Below are 18563 nucleotides of genomic sequence, written 5' to 3' on the forward strand. Positions count from 1 at the left end.
TATGGTCTTTGCCCTCCGGATTTAAATAATTCACACAAAGCACAGTCTCCATTCAGTTTTTATGAGCCCCCAGTGGCAGTTCAAGGCAGTTTCAGCCTGTTTATATCACAATCTCCCTTATGTTCCCTCATCCCAGCCTTTCTTAATTTTGCATTTGGTTGCAGCCTGTGAAGCCTATAACCTCTTTGTTCCCTTCTGGTTTTTAATAATAAGCCCCAGCACCATTATAAGGTTTCTGTAGCCTTTACAAAGAACTATTGTCTCTGTAAACGCTCAACACCACTATGATTCATGGCACAGGTTATATAAGTGCACATATGACTTTTAAGATAAACCCAAGGGCAAATTCCTGGATGGCTCAGCAGCGTACCAACAAACAAAAACAAACAACCCATCATGCAGGGACACCAACAGCTATGGGAAGAGCCTGTTGTACAGGATGGCTGAGCAGAGCCACACCAGGCCTGGAGTGATGCACTATATTCTCATCTCTCTCATAATGTTATTAAAAGTTTGAGCCTGGAGGCCATGAAGGTTTAGCAGAGGATTATTATTTCAAGCTCCCTGCAAAATAAATCAATCCTTTATCAAAGTCTGCAGTCCCCATGAACTGCGTAATCAAATTGAACAGTGTTCTAGGCTAGTATCCCGTTACTGTTCTATTAAATTGAGCTATTGCTGAGGGAGATGGCTCAAATATAGCCTTCCACATAAGACACGGGTGTTATGCACAGACAATTGAAAAATCCCATAAATTTGGCCCTGTAAAACATTTTTCCTAAAGGATTCTTTCTTTGAAGTTTTTTCCCTCCTCATTACCTTCTGAGTGCAGAAAATGTTTTGTGCTAAGAAAAAAAAGAGTGTGACTGTGAGTCCGCGGTATGTAAGGTCAGCTGTGGTGGTCGCTATGCATTTTTAATATGCAGGCATTTCACTCCAGGTAGCAGCTGAATGCTCATTTCTTCAAAACTCTTTTTGAAGAAACTAAGTTTGCATGAGGTAACCGGCACTGCCTCTCTGACATTTAGAGAGAATGTGTCGGCCAGAGCCATTCCTATTGTTATAGCACACACTCCTGTGATGCAATTTCTGAATAAGAATATCTCTCCTGCTGCTCCGGCTCTCTCTCTCAGGCGGCTCCGCGCCCTGTGATTGGACAAGGCCATCCTGCAGGCTCGGCGCTTCTATTCAGTCGCTCCCTGTTGAATAGCGCCCGTCAAGCGGCGGAGCAGATGAAGTGTTTTTGCTGTTATGGTCAATGAAGGAAATGACAGTGAATTTGAAAATATGCTGATGACTCCACTTGAAACAGCAATTCCTCTGAATTTAGAAGAGCGGTGTTTCCATCACAACCCCCCACCCCCACCCCCCCAAAACACACACACACACACACACACACACACACACACACACACACACACACACACACACACACACACACACACACGCACACTGCCTCACAGGGTTTCCCATGATACTGGCAGGGGTTTCACCTTGATGTGAAATTATACTGTCCAGAGCAATGGATACAATGTGTGTCTGAGACCACACGACAGGCTGTGTTTTCCAAACAAGGCTGGATTTCAGTTTTTTTGTTTATTCCAGTCAGTCCTCAGCACAACGTGGGAATACATAAATATTTGGATGTAAACATTTTATAGAACAACAACATGATGTCCCTGTGTCAGCAAACTGTACAGACTGAACCAATTCTGAGGCTGAGCGAAAACCAAGTCATGCACATTTCCTGGCAAACATGGTTACCCTGACCTTACGCTGCTTTTGAGGAATGAAACTGGAAAGCTGATATTTAGGGTTAAGAGCCACTTAACACCTTTCACTTACTGAAAAAAATGTGAGAATAAAACAGCACCTCGTTAATTTCCCATTCAATACCAACGGCATTTTAGCGTTAAGCTCATCAACATGCGTGCAGAGGCTGAAATAGCTCATTAAAAGACTTCTGGCATCCTTACAATGCCGCTATATTTGGATAATGTACCAAAACAGATTTTAAAAACACAATTTTGCAGAGATTCTTTGCACTAGATCCTGTCATATTTTTTCACGTGTGTGCTTGCACTGAGATTCAGAACTGCTTTGTATGCAAAACACGGATGGCGTTTGCACTTTATATCTCATCCACTGTAACCTAGTGTGTGTCATTAAAGGCAGCATAGAAAGGCAATTTAAATTGAGGCTTTGATTGAACTTTTGATCACTGCTCGAAGGTGTTTTGAGGTATACCTACGCAACATACCTGGACGACAAGAAAGAGCCGCTCTGCTTTTACAGCTCTAATTAGGTTCTGGAGGAGCGACTGTGACAGGAACATCACTACCTGTTCAAAGACATGGACTATGCTGCTCATCTACTGTACACAGTTTTTTTTTTTTTTTTTTTTTTCCAGCAGTAATGAGCTGGGCACATCCCTGTCTGTTCGCCTCGTGCAGGTTTTGTTTTTTACATTCTCGCCTTCAGACGGTACATTGTATTTATTTGCTCAAGGGCTTGTCAAATTTAAAAAGCACTGCCATTATCTTGTAACGGCTGTCAATTGTGAATAGAAACATCAAACAACCAGAGTATTACCACATCTTTTCCTCTTCCTCTCACACTCTCTCACAGACACACTCTGGGTTTCTCCTCTGATGCTTCAGTGAATGAATGAAATTACTTCTCTGACTCGGCTCATTCTTGTTATTCAAGCAATGTCTCGACCTGCACCTCATTCGACTTTGTTGTGAGAGTTGTAGTAGAAGCCTGGTGTTTTTAAACAACGATGAGGCCTCTTCCCCTGTCAAGTGCCAACGGAGCCTTTTGCTTTTGATGCACCGAGCTTCTAATGGACTGGCAACGACTCTAAAACAGAGGAGAAGAGTCCATATTCACTGAATGTGAAAATGTGCTTTTGAGTACACTGTAAATTATACACTCTGAAATGATTTATAAAAAAATATAATTAATTAGACGGTTACTGTTTGTAAGTAAACTGTTGTCATTTTTGCAGTTTCTTCTTGGATGCATGCTGGTAACTGATCACTACCTTTTTCTACCTGTACACTGTTATTAGCTGAAGGCTACACAGTCACTGCACAAAGGCTGCAGTCCAGAAATGCCCTGAACACAGTAGAGTAAGACGAAAATATAGACAGAGGGCAGAATTTCTGCATATAAATACACCGCCATAGACATCTTTTTTCTTTTCTTTTCTTTTTTTTTGTTTAGGAAATTCCTGCTTAGCATACCTTCATTGTAATCTAATTAAGACTCTATCTTGGGCAAAGAGTGATAAGTCAGTAATTGTAATTGTATTTCTGCCTTGGGCTAATTATTGTGAGTTTGAAAAGATTCAAAAGTCAAAAGTTGGTTAAAGTGGGTATGCAGCGAAATGATGTATCATTTTCCCCAAAATTTTCCAAATAGACTTGAATGAGAAGATTCATACCACTCTCATGTCTGTGTCATAAATGCCAAGTTAACGTAATGTAAACCTGCCTTTTCATAAGTTCAAAATACTAGCACCCCTAACAAGCCCTGAAACACATACAACACACTCATTAGTGAACCTTGGAGCTGTTATATTTGAACTTTGGGGATGGCAAACATAGCTGCTTCCCCCTGGTTTGAGCCTTTATGCTTAGTCACAGATATGACTGTGGTTTTAATCTTCTCATTGAAAGGCCTTTTCATGTAGATTAGTATTCTTATTTACGGCTGTTTTTTTATGGACTTTTATGGACTCCAAGAGCGCAAGCTTCTGCCACATGTCAACAGTTTCAAGTCTTCTTCAGTACATCATGATGTTCATTTTGTAAATTTTGGTCACGCTTAGAGTAAAATAGACAATAAAGCAGAGCATGCTGAGGGTGTGGCAACCTTGTGATTGACAGGTGTCCTCTGGTTCTCAGTCAGATCCAATCAGAAGAGAGGAATAGCAATGTGTATCCTCTCCAACTTCACCCAAGTATGGTCACTTTTGCCCCTGTTGTCCACAAACCAGTGGGTGACGTGATGGTGGCTCTGGCCACTGCTTATATACAGTCTGTGATCAGAGCAAAATTTTGCTGGGATATGTGTCGTTACATTCAATGACATGTTTTGAATAAAATCATTTGCCCTACAAATCACTCTCCATGCCAAAGTGCTTGAACTCTCAGCAAGAAAGCAATTAAATGCATCTTTCAAAATGTCAAACTATTTCTCTAAGATGAGACGACCTTACTGTGTCTGTACGCCTGTGTGCAACAGTCATCTAGGCTTCAAGGTGCTGTTGGGAAACATGGCTCTGATCAGTATCACATATCATTGCATATGACTCACAGAGGAGTCAACAAATGATGTAGTGGCCTTTCTACGGGCTGATCTGTTTATTTCTGAAAATGTGAGAACGTTATCATTCCCCACCGTTTAGTAAAAATCCATTGGCCCCCTTACACCCCCACCCTCACCCCCACTCTGTCGGACAAACAGCGTCATTTAAAAAATGCAGCAGTTGAGCAACAACATGCAGTTGAACTTTCATCAAAAGCCAATCAGTGGTTTCTGGAGGGATGGACCACAGCTGACTCATATTCCCTTTTGTTATTGTGGGGAGCAATTATAACATCATAGAGAAACTGTTATGATGTTTGGATTACACATTAGACTGTAAAAGCCAAAGCTGAAGACCAGTGACCCAAACAAACAGTTACCAAAGCAATTTCCTTTTGTGAGAAATAAAACAACTTGCTGCATGGTGGCAGCTGATGACTGATGATCGCTTCATAAATGTAGACTGAGCTGTGCAATATATTTGGGTCAACATGAAATCTGCTTCAAAGGGGATACTTCTGCAGTCAGACGTCCGCCAAATCCGTTGCTGTATAGAAGCGTGCTCGCCTGAGCTGTAATGAAGAAGTGCAATGTCCAGATGTGAAGTCACACTGAGCTACTTGTCACTTCTAATGGGGCGTATTAATGAAGCTCTGCAGGACTTACACCCCTGCTATTTTTGCTCATTTCTTTCTGATCCCAACACGGCAAGTCCGTCCTCTGTCCTCCACATGTTCAGTGGAAGTACAAAACTCCATACATGAACAATCTGCCATAAACCAGGATAAGATCCGGGAACCACTGGAGCAGATTTAAAGAGAAAACCAGAGAAAACATCTAGTATACTAGTCATGATTCCTTCGAACTTCAATGTTTTGCACCTGCGAATAGTGTTAAGAAATGTTTCATAACATGTAATCACATATGATTAAATATGATTATGCATGCTGTGATGTATAAATCAATCATTAACAGTTACCAATTACAGATGCTTGATAGATGTTTGAAGGTAATCTACTTAGAACTGCATTACACCATACAGTGTGCTTACTGTCTGTGCTGCTTAGAAATGCTGGTGTCACCGTTTTGTTTTGTTTTTTTCATCTTGAAGTTAAGGATAAGTGCAAATGTAGAGGAGATCACAGCAGAGCCACAACAGCTTTTAATCAGACAGCAGCGTTCACCCATCAGCTTTGACTGTCTGCCCCTCAGAATCAAAGAGCACTCACCATTTTGCACTGGCGCTTCTGTGAGAAATTATCATTGAAGAGTAAGAGATACCAATTTCTCCACGGAGCATCAACAATCAATAATGTAATGCAGCCGCAAGATGTTTTGCGTTTTGAGCAAGAGGTTCACCATCCTCCATAAAGCCTCCCTGAGCACGACTTTGCCTTTTTTGGATGGAAATGAGAGAAATGTAGGAAACCATGACCTGCGGTATGACTGAGGCAGGTTGAAGGAAAATGAAAACAACACTGACGATACGTTATGGAGCTAAAGGGTCTGAAAATTGACTTTTTCTTCAATCTGCTGCAACATTCTTGAAATAGGAGAGGCCGTGTGCTTTGGCTGAAGTGTCTTTCTGACAAAGACAGAGTGAGGCCATGGAGAAATCCATCTGCAAAACAATAGTGTTTAATCACAAGTTGCTCAGGTGGACACAGGTTTTAGTTTCATCAGCCTGTAGCAGCAGAAAGCTGGATTTGCTGGACAAGGTGCATTTTTAGGTTCCGGGCTGTGACTTGAATGCATGTGGTCAGCCTTGTGATCAGCTTGAGCAGCCCTTGCCATTCTCATCTGACCTCTCTCTTTGAGGTGGTTTTGGTGTCAGGACTGCAGTCGGCTGTGTGTGTTTCTTACATTGCGGCACTCATTCTCTATTAACTCTAGACCCCGAATCTGTGGCACGCAAAACTCCCATGAGGACAGCTGTCTCTGCAGATGCTGGAAGTGGCACATCTCTCGCCAGCGATCACACTGTGCTCAAAGTCGAATCATGAGTCCTGCCCATTCAGGTTTAGTCAAACAGTAACAGGATCTCCTCTTTGCTATCTGCATGCTGTCTGTGAGTCACACTTGCATTACTCACCGTCTGGAGAAGTGGGGTTTTGCATAAATGGGAGACAAATCATGGCAAATGTACATCTTTTGTGTCACCATTTCGATGCTAAAGAATGAGCCACAGTTCATGCAAATTGTCGTCGCTTATTCGGAGCAGAATGCTAATGGTGTTTGTGTGCTAATATTTGTTTTCTTCATGTCTCATTGTTTCAGTCATGCCCTAAAGGCTCCACATATGAACTCCATGTGTCATCTCTACATCTTTATTGTCTTTGCAGTCATTAAAATGTGCTTTAAAGAGTGGAATCAACAGAAAAACTGAATTTAATTAAAAATGTTGAGAAAGGCCGATGAGGCAAGTGTGGCAAACAGATTAAAGAGCCATAAATGTGAAACACTGCTTATGTCAAAAAGCTATCTGAAAATATCCTCCTCTCCCTCCTTTTTTTTCTTTTTCTTTTTCTTTTCAAAGTCTTTGAACTTTACATGGTACATGTTTGGGAAGCTGATCAATGTCACCCGAACCTGAATGTCAAGTGCAGGTTTCCTCAGGTGCACTTGAAGATAGCTGAAGAGCCAAAGTGGAGAAAAGAGGGAAATGGAACAACTGAGCTGGAATCTGATTTATTCATTGTGTCCTTGGAGAGCGAGATAGGGTGAAACACTGCAGTACACTGCAAAGTGAGGGAGCTAGTGAACCAGAAAGCTTTTTTTTTTTCTTTCCTGTGGCTGTAATCAAAGTATCCTTCTGCCTTTTGAGTCCTCTCTCACGCACACACACCCTTTCTCTTCTCTCATGCACGCACACTTACAACCCTTAATGACAGAGCCCATGCTAGATCAGATTAAGTGTCACAGCCACAGGCTTGAAGAGACACCGAGCACGAGAGGCCGGCCTACAGTTGCATAGTTTGACACATGCGAGAAGCGTGCGACGACCCAGCGGGGGATGATTAGCTGTCTCCTGGTGGAAGGAAATGTGCTCTCCTGCTCCTGCGTCTAGATTAACCATTCGTCTGCTTGTGTCACTTTCTGAATGAAAAAGGCCTCCTCCTAATTGCTTGTTGCTTCTTGTTTTTCTGCTCTTCTTGCAGGACAAACACTGTGTCGCCCCCTCTGAGAGGTGAGTAAACTAATTCCAGAGAATAGTCTCATGAGCATCATGTACTGCAGTGCAGTGCTATCCTCGCGCACCACTCCCCCACATTGTCCTGTTTGAAAGCAGTCCAGGCATAACAAAGAAAAAAAAAACACAAAAGGAGAAGCAGTGAAGCAAAGGAAGAACAAAAAAGCAATATCCTTTCATGCTTTGTCAGAAATGGGTTGTTTGGATCGTACAGTAGCATTTTATACAGCCTGAGTCTGTTCCACAGGACTGGTGCTGTGAATAATCCTGAATCATAGTGTCTGCATCCAAAAATGAAAGAAAAAAAAAAAACCACACTGGTCTTTTGCCATGTTTGTTGGATTTGTTATTTGAGCTGTGGCAGGCTGGATCTTTGGAAGCAGGAATTCATTTTTACCGCACAATGCAGACCCAGAGACCAGTAACATGACACAGACTGTCTGGGCAAGCTATTGTGCTGATTTACTGTATATTCGAGAATTTACACTGTGGGAATAAGCTAAGGTTTAAATGATTAACTGTCCCTTTGCTGTATTTACTCAAGTAAATCCTGATGACAATGTCCTCCCTTGAATATACTTTCAAAGCTTAAAACTCATGCTGAAATTATATACGACACAGCATCCGTGTGCAGTATGTTTTGCAAACAGTTGGTGGTTATAATAATATATTGCTGATTGCGTCACAAAGCATCTTACAAAGAGAGAAAGATCACAGCCAGATGAAGCTGTCAGTGCAGCCCTCAATGAGGGGATGCAAGGCAGGAGAGTGAGAGTGAGGCAGATGGTGCTTACTATTGATCCAAAACATGCACACACGCTTCCACTGACGAACAGCTCAATATTGGACTGTTACAGGAAAAACTCCCCTCTTTGTGTATCTGTCTGCAGGGGGGGCGCCCAGGCTGCTGACACTCGCTGCTGAGTTAAAGTATGCGGCCTGTTTAACCTGAGCCGAGATGTGTTCCTGTAAATCCCTGCAGGCCACAAAATCATGTGCAGTGTTTTATTGAAGGCAAACAGGTTCAAACAGCGTTGTGAAATGAGATGGACACAGACGCGGGACCCTTTCTGTACATTTTATTTACAAAATGTATTAAAATTCTCTGTACAGTGCCTCACTAATGAGGTTCAGCAAATTATGCATGCATCTCTTCTCTTTTGCACCCACTACTATGCCTGACAATTTTTTATTCATTTATTTTATTTCATTTTATTTTATTTTATTTTATTTTTTGCAGAAGGTGAGGTGTACAAAAAGAAAAAGGTGAAACCGATTTGAAAAGAAAAACCAGGGCTGGATTTCTAACGTCGACCTAAGGTCCGTTTGTCAGTAGCAGAGCTTGTCAAGCATCACTGATTTCACATGCAATTTCTTAGAAAACAAAAAGGGAAAAAGGGAGGCCAATCTTTCATTGTGGAATATAAATAATTCTCATTTATCTAAATGTACACATCTTTCATTAATCAATCTTTATTTTTCTTCACATTATCTGTTTTTTTTTTTCTTATATATAAAACTATCTGCCCATAGTTTCAGGTGATTAGATAATTACCTCCTAAATCCTATGGAATCACAGTCTTTTTGAAAGAAAAGATGATTACGGCAATATGGAAATGTGCTAAGCTTCAGGACTCTCCCTGGTATAACCTTGTATAAATCTATTTTCCGTTTGTATTCATATATTTTCATTTACTAAGTGAAGTCACCAAACACTGTAATGCTCATTAAAGGAAATCAAATTAAAAGCAAACCACAGCTCATTGTAAAATGTGCAATTGTTAAAGAAAATGGTAAGGTAATCCAAAATACTACAGTTTAAAAGCCATTACTGTTATCCTTTAATTGGATTGCTGTTAATCTACAATTGAATTACCCTTTTTGTTTGGTTTTACTTTCATGTACAGAAGACTCTAGACTTCAGGGAAAGACTGTTTGGAGCAGCGAACCTTAGCGAGCCTGTGCTCCTTTGATATTTTACAAACCGTAAATCACAAACAGATTTTTTTACTCAAGCATGAATACTTTGCTTTACACACTCTTTGTCATACAAAACACACTCTTGGCAGTATTGGAAGTGCGACTTATGACCTGGTTCTGTGGTGCGTAAAAGCCAAACCAGACCATTATCTCATCTTCACGAGTCCCATCGAACGTTCAGAAGACAGTGGCAGCAGCACCAGAGTTTAGAGTACAAACAACACACTCATAATTGTTTTCGGGCTAAATGGCATTTCACTCCAATAATATCTGTCTTTTAAAACAAGTACAAGGTCACTATAAGTGACTTACAGCAGTATAAAAGCTTTTGTCTAATAACCAGTGTCTTACAGTGCACTGAATAGATCTAATAAAATTATTTGAACACATATAACCAGTGAAAATCTGGCAGCAGAAGGATGAAGAGTAATCTGATCATATTGATTACAAGAAACCAATTAGACACTTGTCATATAAGATTCGTCCTCTATCTGGCACTTCAAAATGTGCTTAGGGTTGCAAATGATGGCTTTAGTTCTCTCATTCATCGTAACATGTCAAATATATTTATATATACATATATATATACAGATATATATATATATATATACACATATAAATCACTGCACCGTTCTTCTGTTTTGTATGAGTTTCAAGCAAAAAGCAATATCGTTGTGAATGAGTTGCATTGATTGGACTCAGAGTTCCATAAGGCACTGAGAGGAGGGGACCGCATCGGCTCTTCCCATGACCAGTCCAGTCGTGTCGTCATTGCAGATTATCGTGCCGTATCCGCCCGAGAGGATTTGGCTTGGAGCTCAATCCCCGTGATCCCGTCCTTTCATAGATGTTTAGTCACAGTTGTAAGGGACAATGGAAATGTTTCCTAAACCTGTGTCGACATAGAGAGCAGAAGCAAACATGAGAAGAGCTCAGTTTATATGATTGTCAGGAAAAATTTGCATCTGTGCACGTTGGGAGAAAGTATGTGGCTGAATTCAAAGTGTCAACCTCAAGATGAATGAAAGCTGTTGTCAGATTGCTTTTTAAAACTCTATTGCCTTTATTTATTAAGTCCCTGAAAACTTGGTTTCAAGTCTTGCATTTTTTCAATAACACCAAACATTTGTGGCTAAATAAGCAACAGTTGAAAATACATTTCAGATCACAGTGCAGACAAAAACCAAATACAGACGGTTTCTCATGTTAAACAATCAAAACCTTTCTGCCCGTCACTCAGCGTTTCTTACATACACTGATTGAGAAAATCTGTTTTCAGGGCCTTTAAATGATGTTGCTTTGTTGCACAGCTGTATTCTGTACATATTCGGTCCATATGAAGGCTGTTCACAGTGTGCTCTGTTCTGGGGATTATTCAGAGGGACACTGCTTTCTAATAGCTTTTAAAGCTGCACTAGTCAGTATATTTATTTTTATGATGAGTTAAATGACCACGTGTAATGTGAGAAATGACAGATAAAATAAGGGAATAGCTGGTGAATATAGTTGATTTGATTTTGTGCCTTTTTCTATTTTTTTTTTCTACCTCTCATTTTCACTCTTGCTGTTGTAACAAGTAAATTTCCCCAGTGTGGGATCAATAACGTCTTATATTTACTTACTACATCAGCTTTATAAGGTGATGATATGTAAATGTTGTGTTTACATGTTGTTCAATACTGCCTTGAATGTCATTTTTCAATGCTGTGAGCACCGCCAATTAAATTCCATTCACCTCTCTTGTATTGAAATGCAGGCTGAAGTACAACCAAAAATGTCTGCTTGGCTAGAGATACCATTAAAGGTAAGTGAGAAAACATGTTTGTTTTCCTTTGTAATTTGGGAGAACTGACCCTTTAAAGATCAGATCGCAGTACAAGCAAGGAATCAAACACACTTTAATAACAAGCTAAGCTCTTACACAATGCGAAACAGCTCTGTGCAGCAGTTCTCCGATACTGCACGAAACAAGAGGCTGTGCATCCAGTAACTAGCTACGATCCTGTGTTGTATCCTTCACACAGCCTGAGGCACTATCCATGCAGCTATACGTTACAAGGCATAAACAACATCTCAGAGTTTTGTATTTGAGTGGGCTTGTGTGTTTTGTTGTGCCCGACATGACAACCGCAAACAATTTCACAAGCAGCAGCTATATACAGCAACACATACAAATGAATTATTTACTGGAGCTGATATGACAGGAAGCTAAATGATTCATCTCCCGCCTTGCTCGGGGACGCTGTGGACAGTAAGGAGAGGTGACGTACCTCTAGATCTTAACACTCTCGGTTCCGTATACGTTGTAGCCTTCTCTGTATGTGGCAAAGTTCTGGGTGTTGGTCGGGGGAGCCGGCTTAAAATTCTGGGCATTCTTGGCCAATTTCAGCCGTTTGGTTTCTTGCCGTGATTTATAACAGAACTCTATCAGAGCCACCATCATGGCCAGCCCCAGCCCTCCAACCAGAATATAGAAGACACCAGCCACATTGCTTAGGCTGAGAGCACTTGTCTTGTCCTGGGGGAAAGTGAATAACATAGTTAAGAGTTTTGCAGTGGAGCAAGGGCAGCAGAACAAAATGCAGCCTGCATCCTTCAAACTGAGCCTCACATTGCCTTGACTTAAAACTGCTTTAGTGAATCATCATACTCTATCTTACTGGCACTACATGTGGCAGATTATGAACTAACTGCTACAAGCAACCAAAAATTGAAGATGTAATGAGGTGTTACGGCTAGAATTTCGACTGAACTGATTTTCCGATGGCTGCCACAAAGTTGTAAGGAACTTCAGACAGCCAAAGTCAAACCGTCCTCCACTAAGGAGAAAGAAGCCAACTCCTAATACTCTATCTGCTGGTGAATGTAGAGCTTTCCCTTCCCTTCCCTTCTCTGCATGTATGTAAAATGGCTTCTGCTTGTGACCATGTTAGGAAGCTGGTCAGTATCGCATAGGTCAATAGCTCTGAAAATCCCTGTCTGTTTTAATCCTCTTAACGACATGTACGTATAACTCTCATGGCAACATTGTCATACAGTACAGTCAAATTCATATTAGATGAATGATAGCTCCATTAAAGTTAAAAAAAAAAAAAAAAAAAACACTAAGGATCAAACCATTTTGCTGCTGCTTACCTACCAAACATATTCATTAAAAATTTGTTCATTAGAGTTTTACTATTTGCAGTTTAACCCTATGAGCATGGAGATACCATAAAGCTATTTAGCAACCCTAACCTGCAGTCTGAGGCTTCAACTGTATCTCAGAGGGTTAAATAGTGGGTTTATTACATTCCTCGACTTCTTGTGATGTGCAAACAGAGCCTCTAACCTCAACTCCGAGCAGCCACAAGCTTTAGAGGACACCCTACGGCGCTCTCGCCGCTGAGAAAAGTTGAATTTGAGTAATTCGTCACAATAAGAGGCTTTGCTTGTTCATCACACCACAGGAGGCCAAAGAATCTAATAGACACATCTCGATGCAAACTAGTAACAACACAAATAAATCAAATTTTCATTAACAGTTTGGTAAATAGAAACAGCAGCATAATGGTCAAAGTATCATGAATGTCAAGAGTGAAAATGAGCAAAAATAGCATTTATCAACAACTGTTAACTGCTGTGATTCAATTGAAAGAGTGTATCTGAAAGGCACTTTAGCAATTTCCCCTCAGAGTTATCATTACAGTTTTCACAAAAAAAAAAAGAGAGTCTCTACATTTTAAATTGCATCAAAAAGTGTCTCATTTCTATGGCATGAAAAAGAAGAGAATGAACTCGGGGAAGCAGTGCCTTGTGTTAGAGCCACATGTGAACTGTGTTACAGTCGGTGGCGGAAAGACTGAAATGTTAAAAAAGAAAAAAAGGAAAAAAGGAAAAATTATGTGTAGCAAATAAACAAAATGTATACTATAGATGTTAGAGAAGTCTTGTCTTGCATATGAACAGTACGTCAAAATGCAATTTGGAATCAGTACAAAAGACCTGCAGCGACTGACCTTACTTCCAGAGTCCTTGGTTCCACATTCACCCTTATCGTACCACCATTTGTTTTTCAGCTTGTCTAAGATGCCTTGTTCACTGAGTTTCAATACTGCAAGGTTTACAGGAGTTCTTCACGTGGGAAATAACATAAATAACATTATATTATGTTATTTTATGTTATTCAACTTTTAAACTACTACATACTTTACAAAGCGATAAAGCAGGGCTCCTGGCTATGTCAACATCACAGAGAGCAGGCATTCTACCTATTACCTTTATAACCCCTAGTCTAAAGCCAGGACCTACCCATATCGCTTTGAGTAATCGGCAGACGCTGTTAACAGGGCGACGAGCAGGTACTGAATGTACAATCTGCAAGTCTGTGAGGATTAAAAAGCATCAGGGTGCATTGGTTTGGGGGCAGGAGATGGATCACAGGGGCTTTCTGACCAGTATTTAACAAGTTCAGTCCAACAGGAGCTTCGTCTTCACAGACAGAAAAATCAAAGCGATAGACACTACCTTTCCATTTCCACAATATCAGCTTAATCCTGCAATGGCTAACACTGCTGATACGACTGTCACCAGTATGACAACAATCAATTCTGGAGGTATTACAAGCAATTTCATATCCAAGCAACTATGCCCAAAAGTGAAAGCTTAATTAATTCTTGCGTGTTCTATCCCGACATATCGCTAAGAAAACCTTATCTCCCAATTACGCCAGATTAGTGTCAGATGAAGCGTGTCCCAACCAAACTGCACAGAGCTGCAGGACTAAGCTCAAAAGTATCAGCGGAATAATTCCTCTCATATTCGCCTGTAGCTGCATAATCTAATGTCTGACACAGCTGTTTCCTGCCGTCAGCAGTGGAATGTGACTAATTACACTTACTCTAGTACTGTACTGAAGTACACATTCAATGCACTCGCTCTTTACTTGAGTATTACCATTTCATGCTTCTTTATACCTCCACTCCACTACATCTCTGAGGTAAATACTGTGTTCCACTTGATTTGTCTGACAGTTTTAGTTACGAGTTACTTCTCAGATTACACATAAGACCTTTCCAGTCTAGCACAAACCATGTATCTCCAAATATGGTGATTTTTTATTTCTCAGATAAATGAAGTATTACATGTTTCTTTAAGGGTTGAGAAAAATCTGGTACTTCTTGGATTAGCTGGAGCTCATGAAGGTAGACTTTTTGGAGATAGGTGGTTCTCACAGGATGGCACAAATAGAACATGCATTACTATATTATGTATATTATAGTAATTGCAGTGTGGTACAGCATGACTGACATGATTAAAATACTGTATGTAAATTTAAATGATCATAATCTTTTACTGCACCAAATTATATCAAGAAAAAAGAAACAATTGCAAAGCTGGAGAAAGATCACACTTTGTGATTGTTCGGTAACATTTACGGTTCAGGTCAGTCTCTCTGTGTCAAAGAGAAAAACAGCATATCGATATATAAGTGACCTGCCAACTATATCCCCAGAGGGGATCCATGCAATGTATAATACACTGTGAGAAGATTACACCACTGTGTATCCCTCATAGCTAATCTGGAGAAACGGACTGTGAAGCCCAGACCATTGTCTCAGCTCGGAGAGACGTTGATTAACAGTGCAATTACCCTGTAACATGCTCTGTGTCTGAAACTCAATCAAGGCTGCACTGTGTTGTGCCTGAGGGCAGGAAAGAGCTGTGTTAACTGTGTGCGAGTCGGGGTGCATGCAGCCGTGTGGATGACTATCCGATGTCTGTTGGAACATGGAGCGGCGAGCGGGACGGGGCCAAGAGATGCACTGTTTGGAGCGGAGCGCTCCAGGCCGCTTTATTCCAGCTAATCAGGCCTTTCCACTGAGTCCTGGGGAGCTAAAACAAGCCAGGAAACAGACAGATAGTACATACCTGTGCACGGTAAAAGACTGATGACAGCGTAAGACACTGATGCTTTCAAACGGCTCCTGACCATGAGCTCTCAGTAGCACAGGCAGGCCTCCTGAGCTCAGCTACTACAGAATATAGCAATGTTAGCAATGCAAACATTGAAAAAGGTGACTTTTGAACACAAAATCCATTTCAGAAATGAACCACAGGCAGTTAGACATATATCATTTGATCCATTCCTCATGCACCCTCTTGTGTGGACGCTATTTTAACAGCTTAACTGTTCATTGAGGTCTTGGCCAATCCATGACAAATGACATTAGGAGTGTAATGACACAATCTGGAGTCCTTGGGACGTTGCCGCTCATCTGTGATCTCGCCAATTACCTGACCCATATTGTCACATGTGTGCTGACAGCATCATTTGTCATTAAATTGACCTGCATTGTGAAGAACATAATGCTTCGCCTTATAGGTAATCTAGTGAAAATAGCACAATGCTTCATGGCATGTAATCTATGTAACATTACGCAAACTCGTCATGGTTGAGTACCATTAGCTTCCACAATGGATCATTCATCATTTAACCACAGAAGAACAGGGAGAGATCTGATGGTCAAAAGGGTCACAGCTGGGTTATTAATGAGTTGGGGGGTAGGAACTGCATGTAGTGAAATCAAACCACAGGTGCTTTATCAGGAGACTCATTAAAAGGAAAATCATAATTCTTTTGTTTAATTAGAATTCTCACGTTTGCCTGCAATGCTTAGTCCCCTCAAGACGCCGCTGTTCCCCTTGCTTTCCTGTCGGCCTCAGCTGAGCAGCCATTTTGAGGTGTTAAGTAGAATTTATCACGTTGGCTTTAAAGCTCATGGGTTCTGGGCCAGTGTCACGGATGTGAAGCAGCTGTGCGGTGAAGTACTGCAAAGCCGTGTACTTTACTGGATTAGCAAACTTCACCTTCAGGACGGAAGGCTGGAGGTTTACGGCCTTTACGATCGAAAATATTCTCTCTTCCTCTTGAATCACACGCGCGTGACTTTATCAGCTTCTGTTACTCAAACTCTCTAAGCTACCTAGACAAAGTCCTAATGACTGACACCAGGTGATCTGCCCTGCACATGTGTAAGGGTGAATAAATAAAGCTCAACCTTTCACAACTGCAGGGCAGCCGCAGTCCCTCACTAGCAGGGTCGGACTGGGGCTAAAATGGCCCCCCAATACTGAGGATTTGAGAAGAAGGATGTGGACTTAGTCAAAGTGGGCTGACGACGCATCTCTCTCACTTTTGTTTTTGAGTAATGAATTGCTCGCAGTGCTCCCGATGGCCAGTCCGACCATGCCGAACAGTCTCCCAGTAACATTACAGCCTAAATAATCACAAGCATTATTTTTCTGTTGGCCAAGCAAAGGCTCCTTAGTTTGATATGAGCTGTTAAAGCGTCTGGTCAGACTAGCAGTTAATTTGGTAATCTGCCGTGGGGCAGCAGCAGGTTGGTTGGGGCGGACAGTTGGTTTGGTTATGGTTGGGTTGTTGCAACAGCCTTGCCGATTACTCTGCACTATGGTACCCGATTGTGGTGACATCGAGGCTGACCTTGGAGTCACCTCCCCCGCTGCCGCACTCTCCCTTGTCGTACCACCATTTGTTTTTCAATTTGTCCAAGAGGCCTTGCTCATTCAGTTTTAAAACTGCCAGGTTAACAGCATTTCTTGAAACGATAAAACATAACTTGTAAGAAAATGCACAGGTCCGTGAGAAATCTAATGCAAAGTAATGATTGTACTAAGCATCATAATGATAATGGTAGTGAGACTACCAGTGTCAAAGCAGGGGCTTATGCACAGTCTGTTAATCAGAATGGTCTAGGAAAGGACAAATTGTTTAAGAATTTAAGGAATATGGAGAGATAAGAAAGGCTCATATAAGGTAAAGACAGTGTTAAATCTTGGAAAAGGTGGCATGAAGGGTTACGTAGTTTAGAAACTGAAGTGTGCGGGATGGGGACACTTGTCATTGAGAAGAAAAGTAACAACAACAAACATCATGCAATTAACATTCGTCACAAGTGACAGCGCAGCTTTTAAAGGCTAAATTGAAAAACCATTGAACTGTTAAATTAAAAGTGACAACACAACAGTCAGGTAGGACAGCACACGGGACAGAAGGAGAGATCGAAGGAGAGAGAAAAGCAACAGTAAGAGAGACATAAATATGAAGTGATTGTTAGCTTTAGCCTTATCATCGGGATCTGATTCCTCTAGAAAATTAGCAGCTGTTAATACACATATAGAAAATACTGAAAAACATTGATTATCATTGTTTAACCTTTGTATTCAAGTGCATTGAAAGGCATACCACCGTTACCTCTGTGTCCATAAAAAAAAAAAACAAGAAGAGGAAGAGAAGACAATGACAACAGGGGGACATCAGGGTAGGTGGAATACTATAACAACATGGAGAATATTGTTATATTATTCCACCCACCTTAATGCTGAGCCTTTGGGCGTCGCCACACCGTAGCCTTTCGAGTCGAGGTTCCCTCCCACTTTCATGGTGTCACACGGCTTCCGCTGCTCGATGTACTCGTTCATGGTGGACTCGAGGAGAAAGGCGAACTTGCCCTTTGACTTTCGTACCCGGGCTACGCCATCGGGTGTGGTCTTAACAAACACTGAGGGCTCAGCGGATTTCATGTATGACCACATCTTCTCATACACTGCTATTTTGGATCGCTGTGCAGGGAAGAAGAAGGAGAAAAGAAGCGGTTTAGAAATCTCCAAAATCAGACGCATTTAATGGACTTTGTTGGATTTTTGTGCCTAATGATCGTTTCAATTTAAACTGGCATCGTGAAGTATTTATAGACATCTCGGAAAGTGGCAGTGTGATATCTTTAAATACTTCCAGAAAAGATAGCTGTTGGACTTTCACGGGATCATGAAGTACAAGAATTTACAAAATCCATTTCTCTTCATTTCTTTGTGTTGTAGCTTGAGGCTCAAATCCACTAAGTGTGAGTGAGGATCACACATCACCTTTACAGCACATAAATGTCATGCAAATTAAGTTTTAGTAGAAATACAGGCATTTGCAGACTTGGTTATGAAAAAATATCTGCAATAATGAAACTTTTGTAACAGTGAATTGTGGGTTATCATATTTTATATGGAAACTTGCAAAAGTTTG

At 41.0% G+C, this 18563-nt stretch overlaps 1 protein-coding gene across 6 annotated transcripts in view; it reads right to left on the minus strand.

Annotated features, from left to right (window-relative positions):
* Positions 1-8568: 8568 nt before the first annotated feature.
* gria3b (glutamate receptor, ionotropic, AMPA 3b) overlaps positions 8569-18563 on the minus strand; it is a 79845-nt gene continuing 69850 nt past the window's right edge. The window contains exons 13-17 of one of the 6 annotated variants that reach the window (XM_076738445.1): positions 17862-18109; positions 16945-17085; positions 13483-13597; positions 11755-12002; positions 8569-10376 (exon numbers count right to left, since the gene is read on the minus strand). In XM_076738445.1, the coding sequence (XP_076594560.1) occupies positions 11757-12002; positions 13483-13597; positions 16945-17085; positions 17862-18109 (750 nt within the window). In that variant the 3' untranslated portion in view covers positions 8569-10376; positions 11755-11756. Of the gene's footprint in view, positions 10377-11754; positions 13598-16944; positions 17086-17861; positions 18110-18563 lie in introns of those variants that run through there. The other 5 variants (XM_076738443.1, XM_076738442.1, XR_013077535.1 and 2 more) reach the window with 5 other exon arrangements.

The sequence above is a fragment of the Chaetodon auriga genome, chromosome 9 (genome assembly GCF_051107435.1).
Source record: "Chaetodon auriga isolate fChaAug3 chromosome 9, fChaAug3.hap1, whole genome shotgun sequence".
Taxonomy (NCBI): domain Eukaryota; kingdom Metazoa; phylum Chordata; class Actinopteri; order Chaetodontiformes; family Chaetodontidae; genus Chaetodon; species Chaetodon auriga.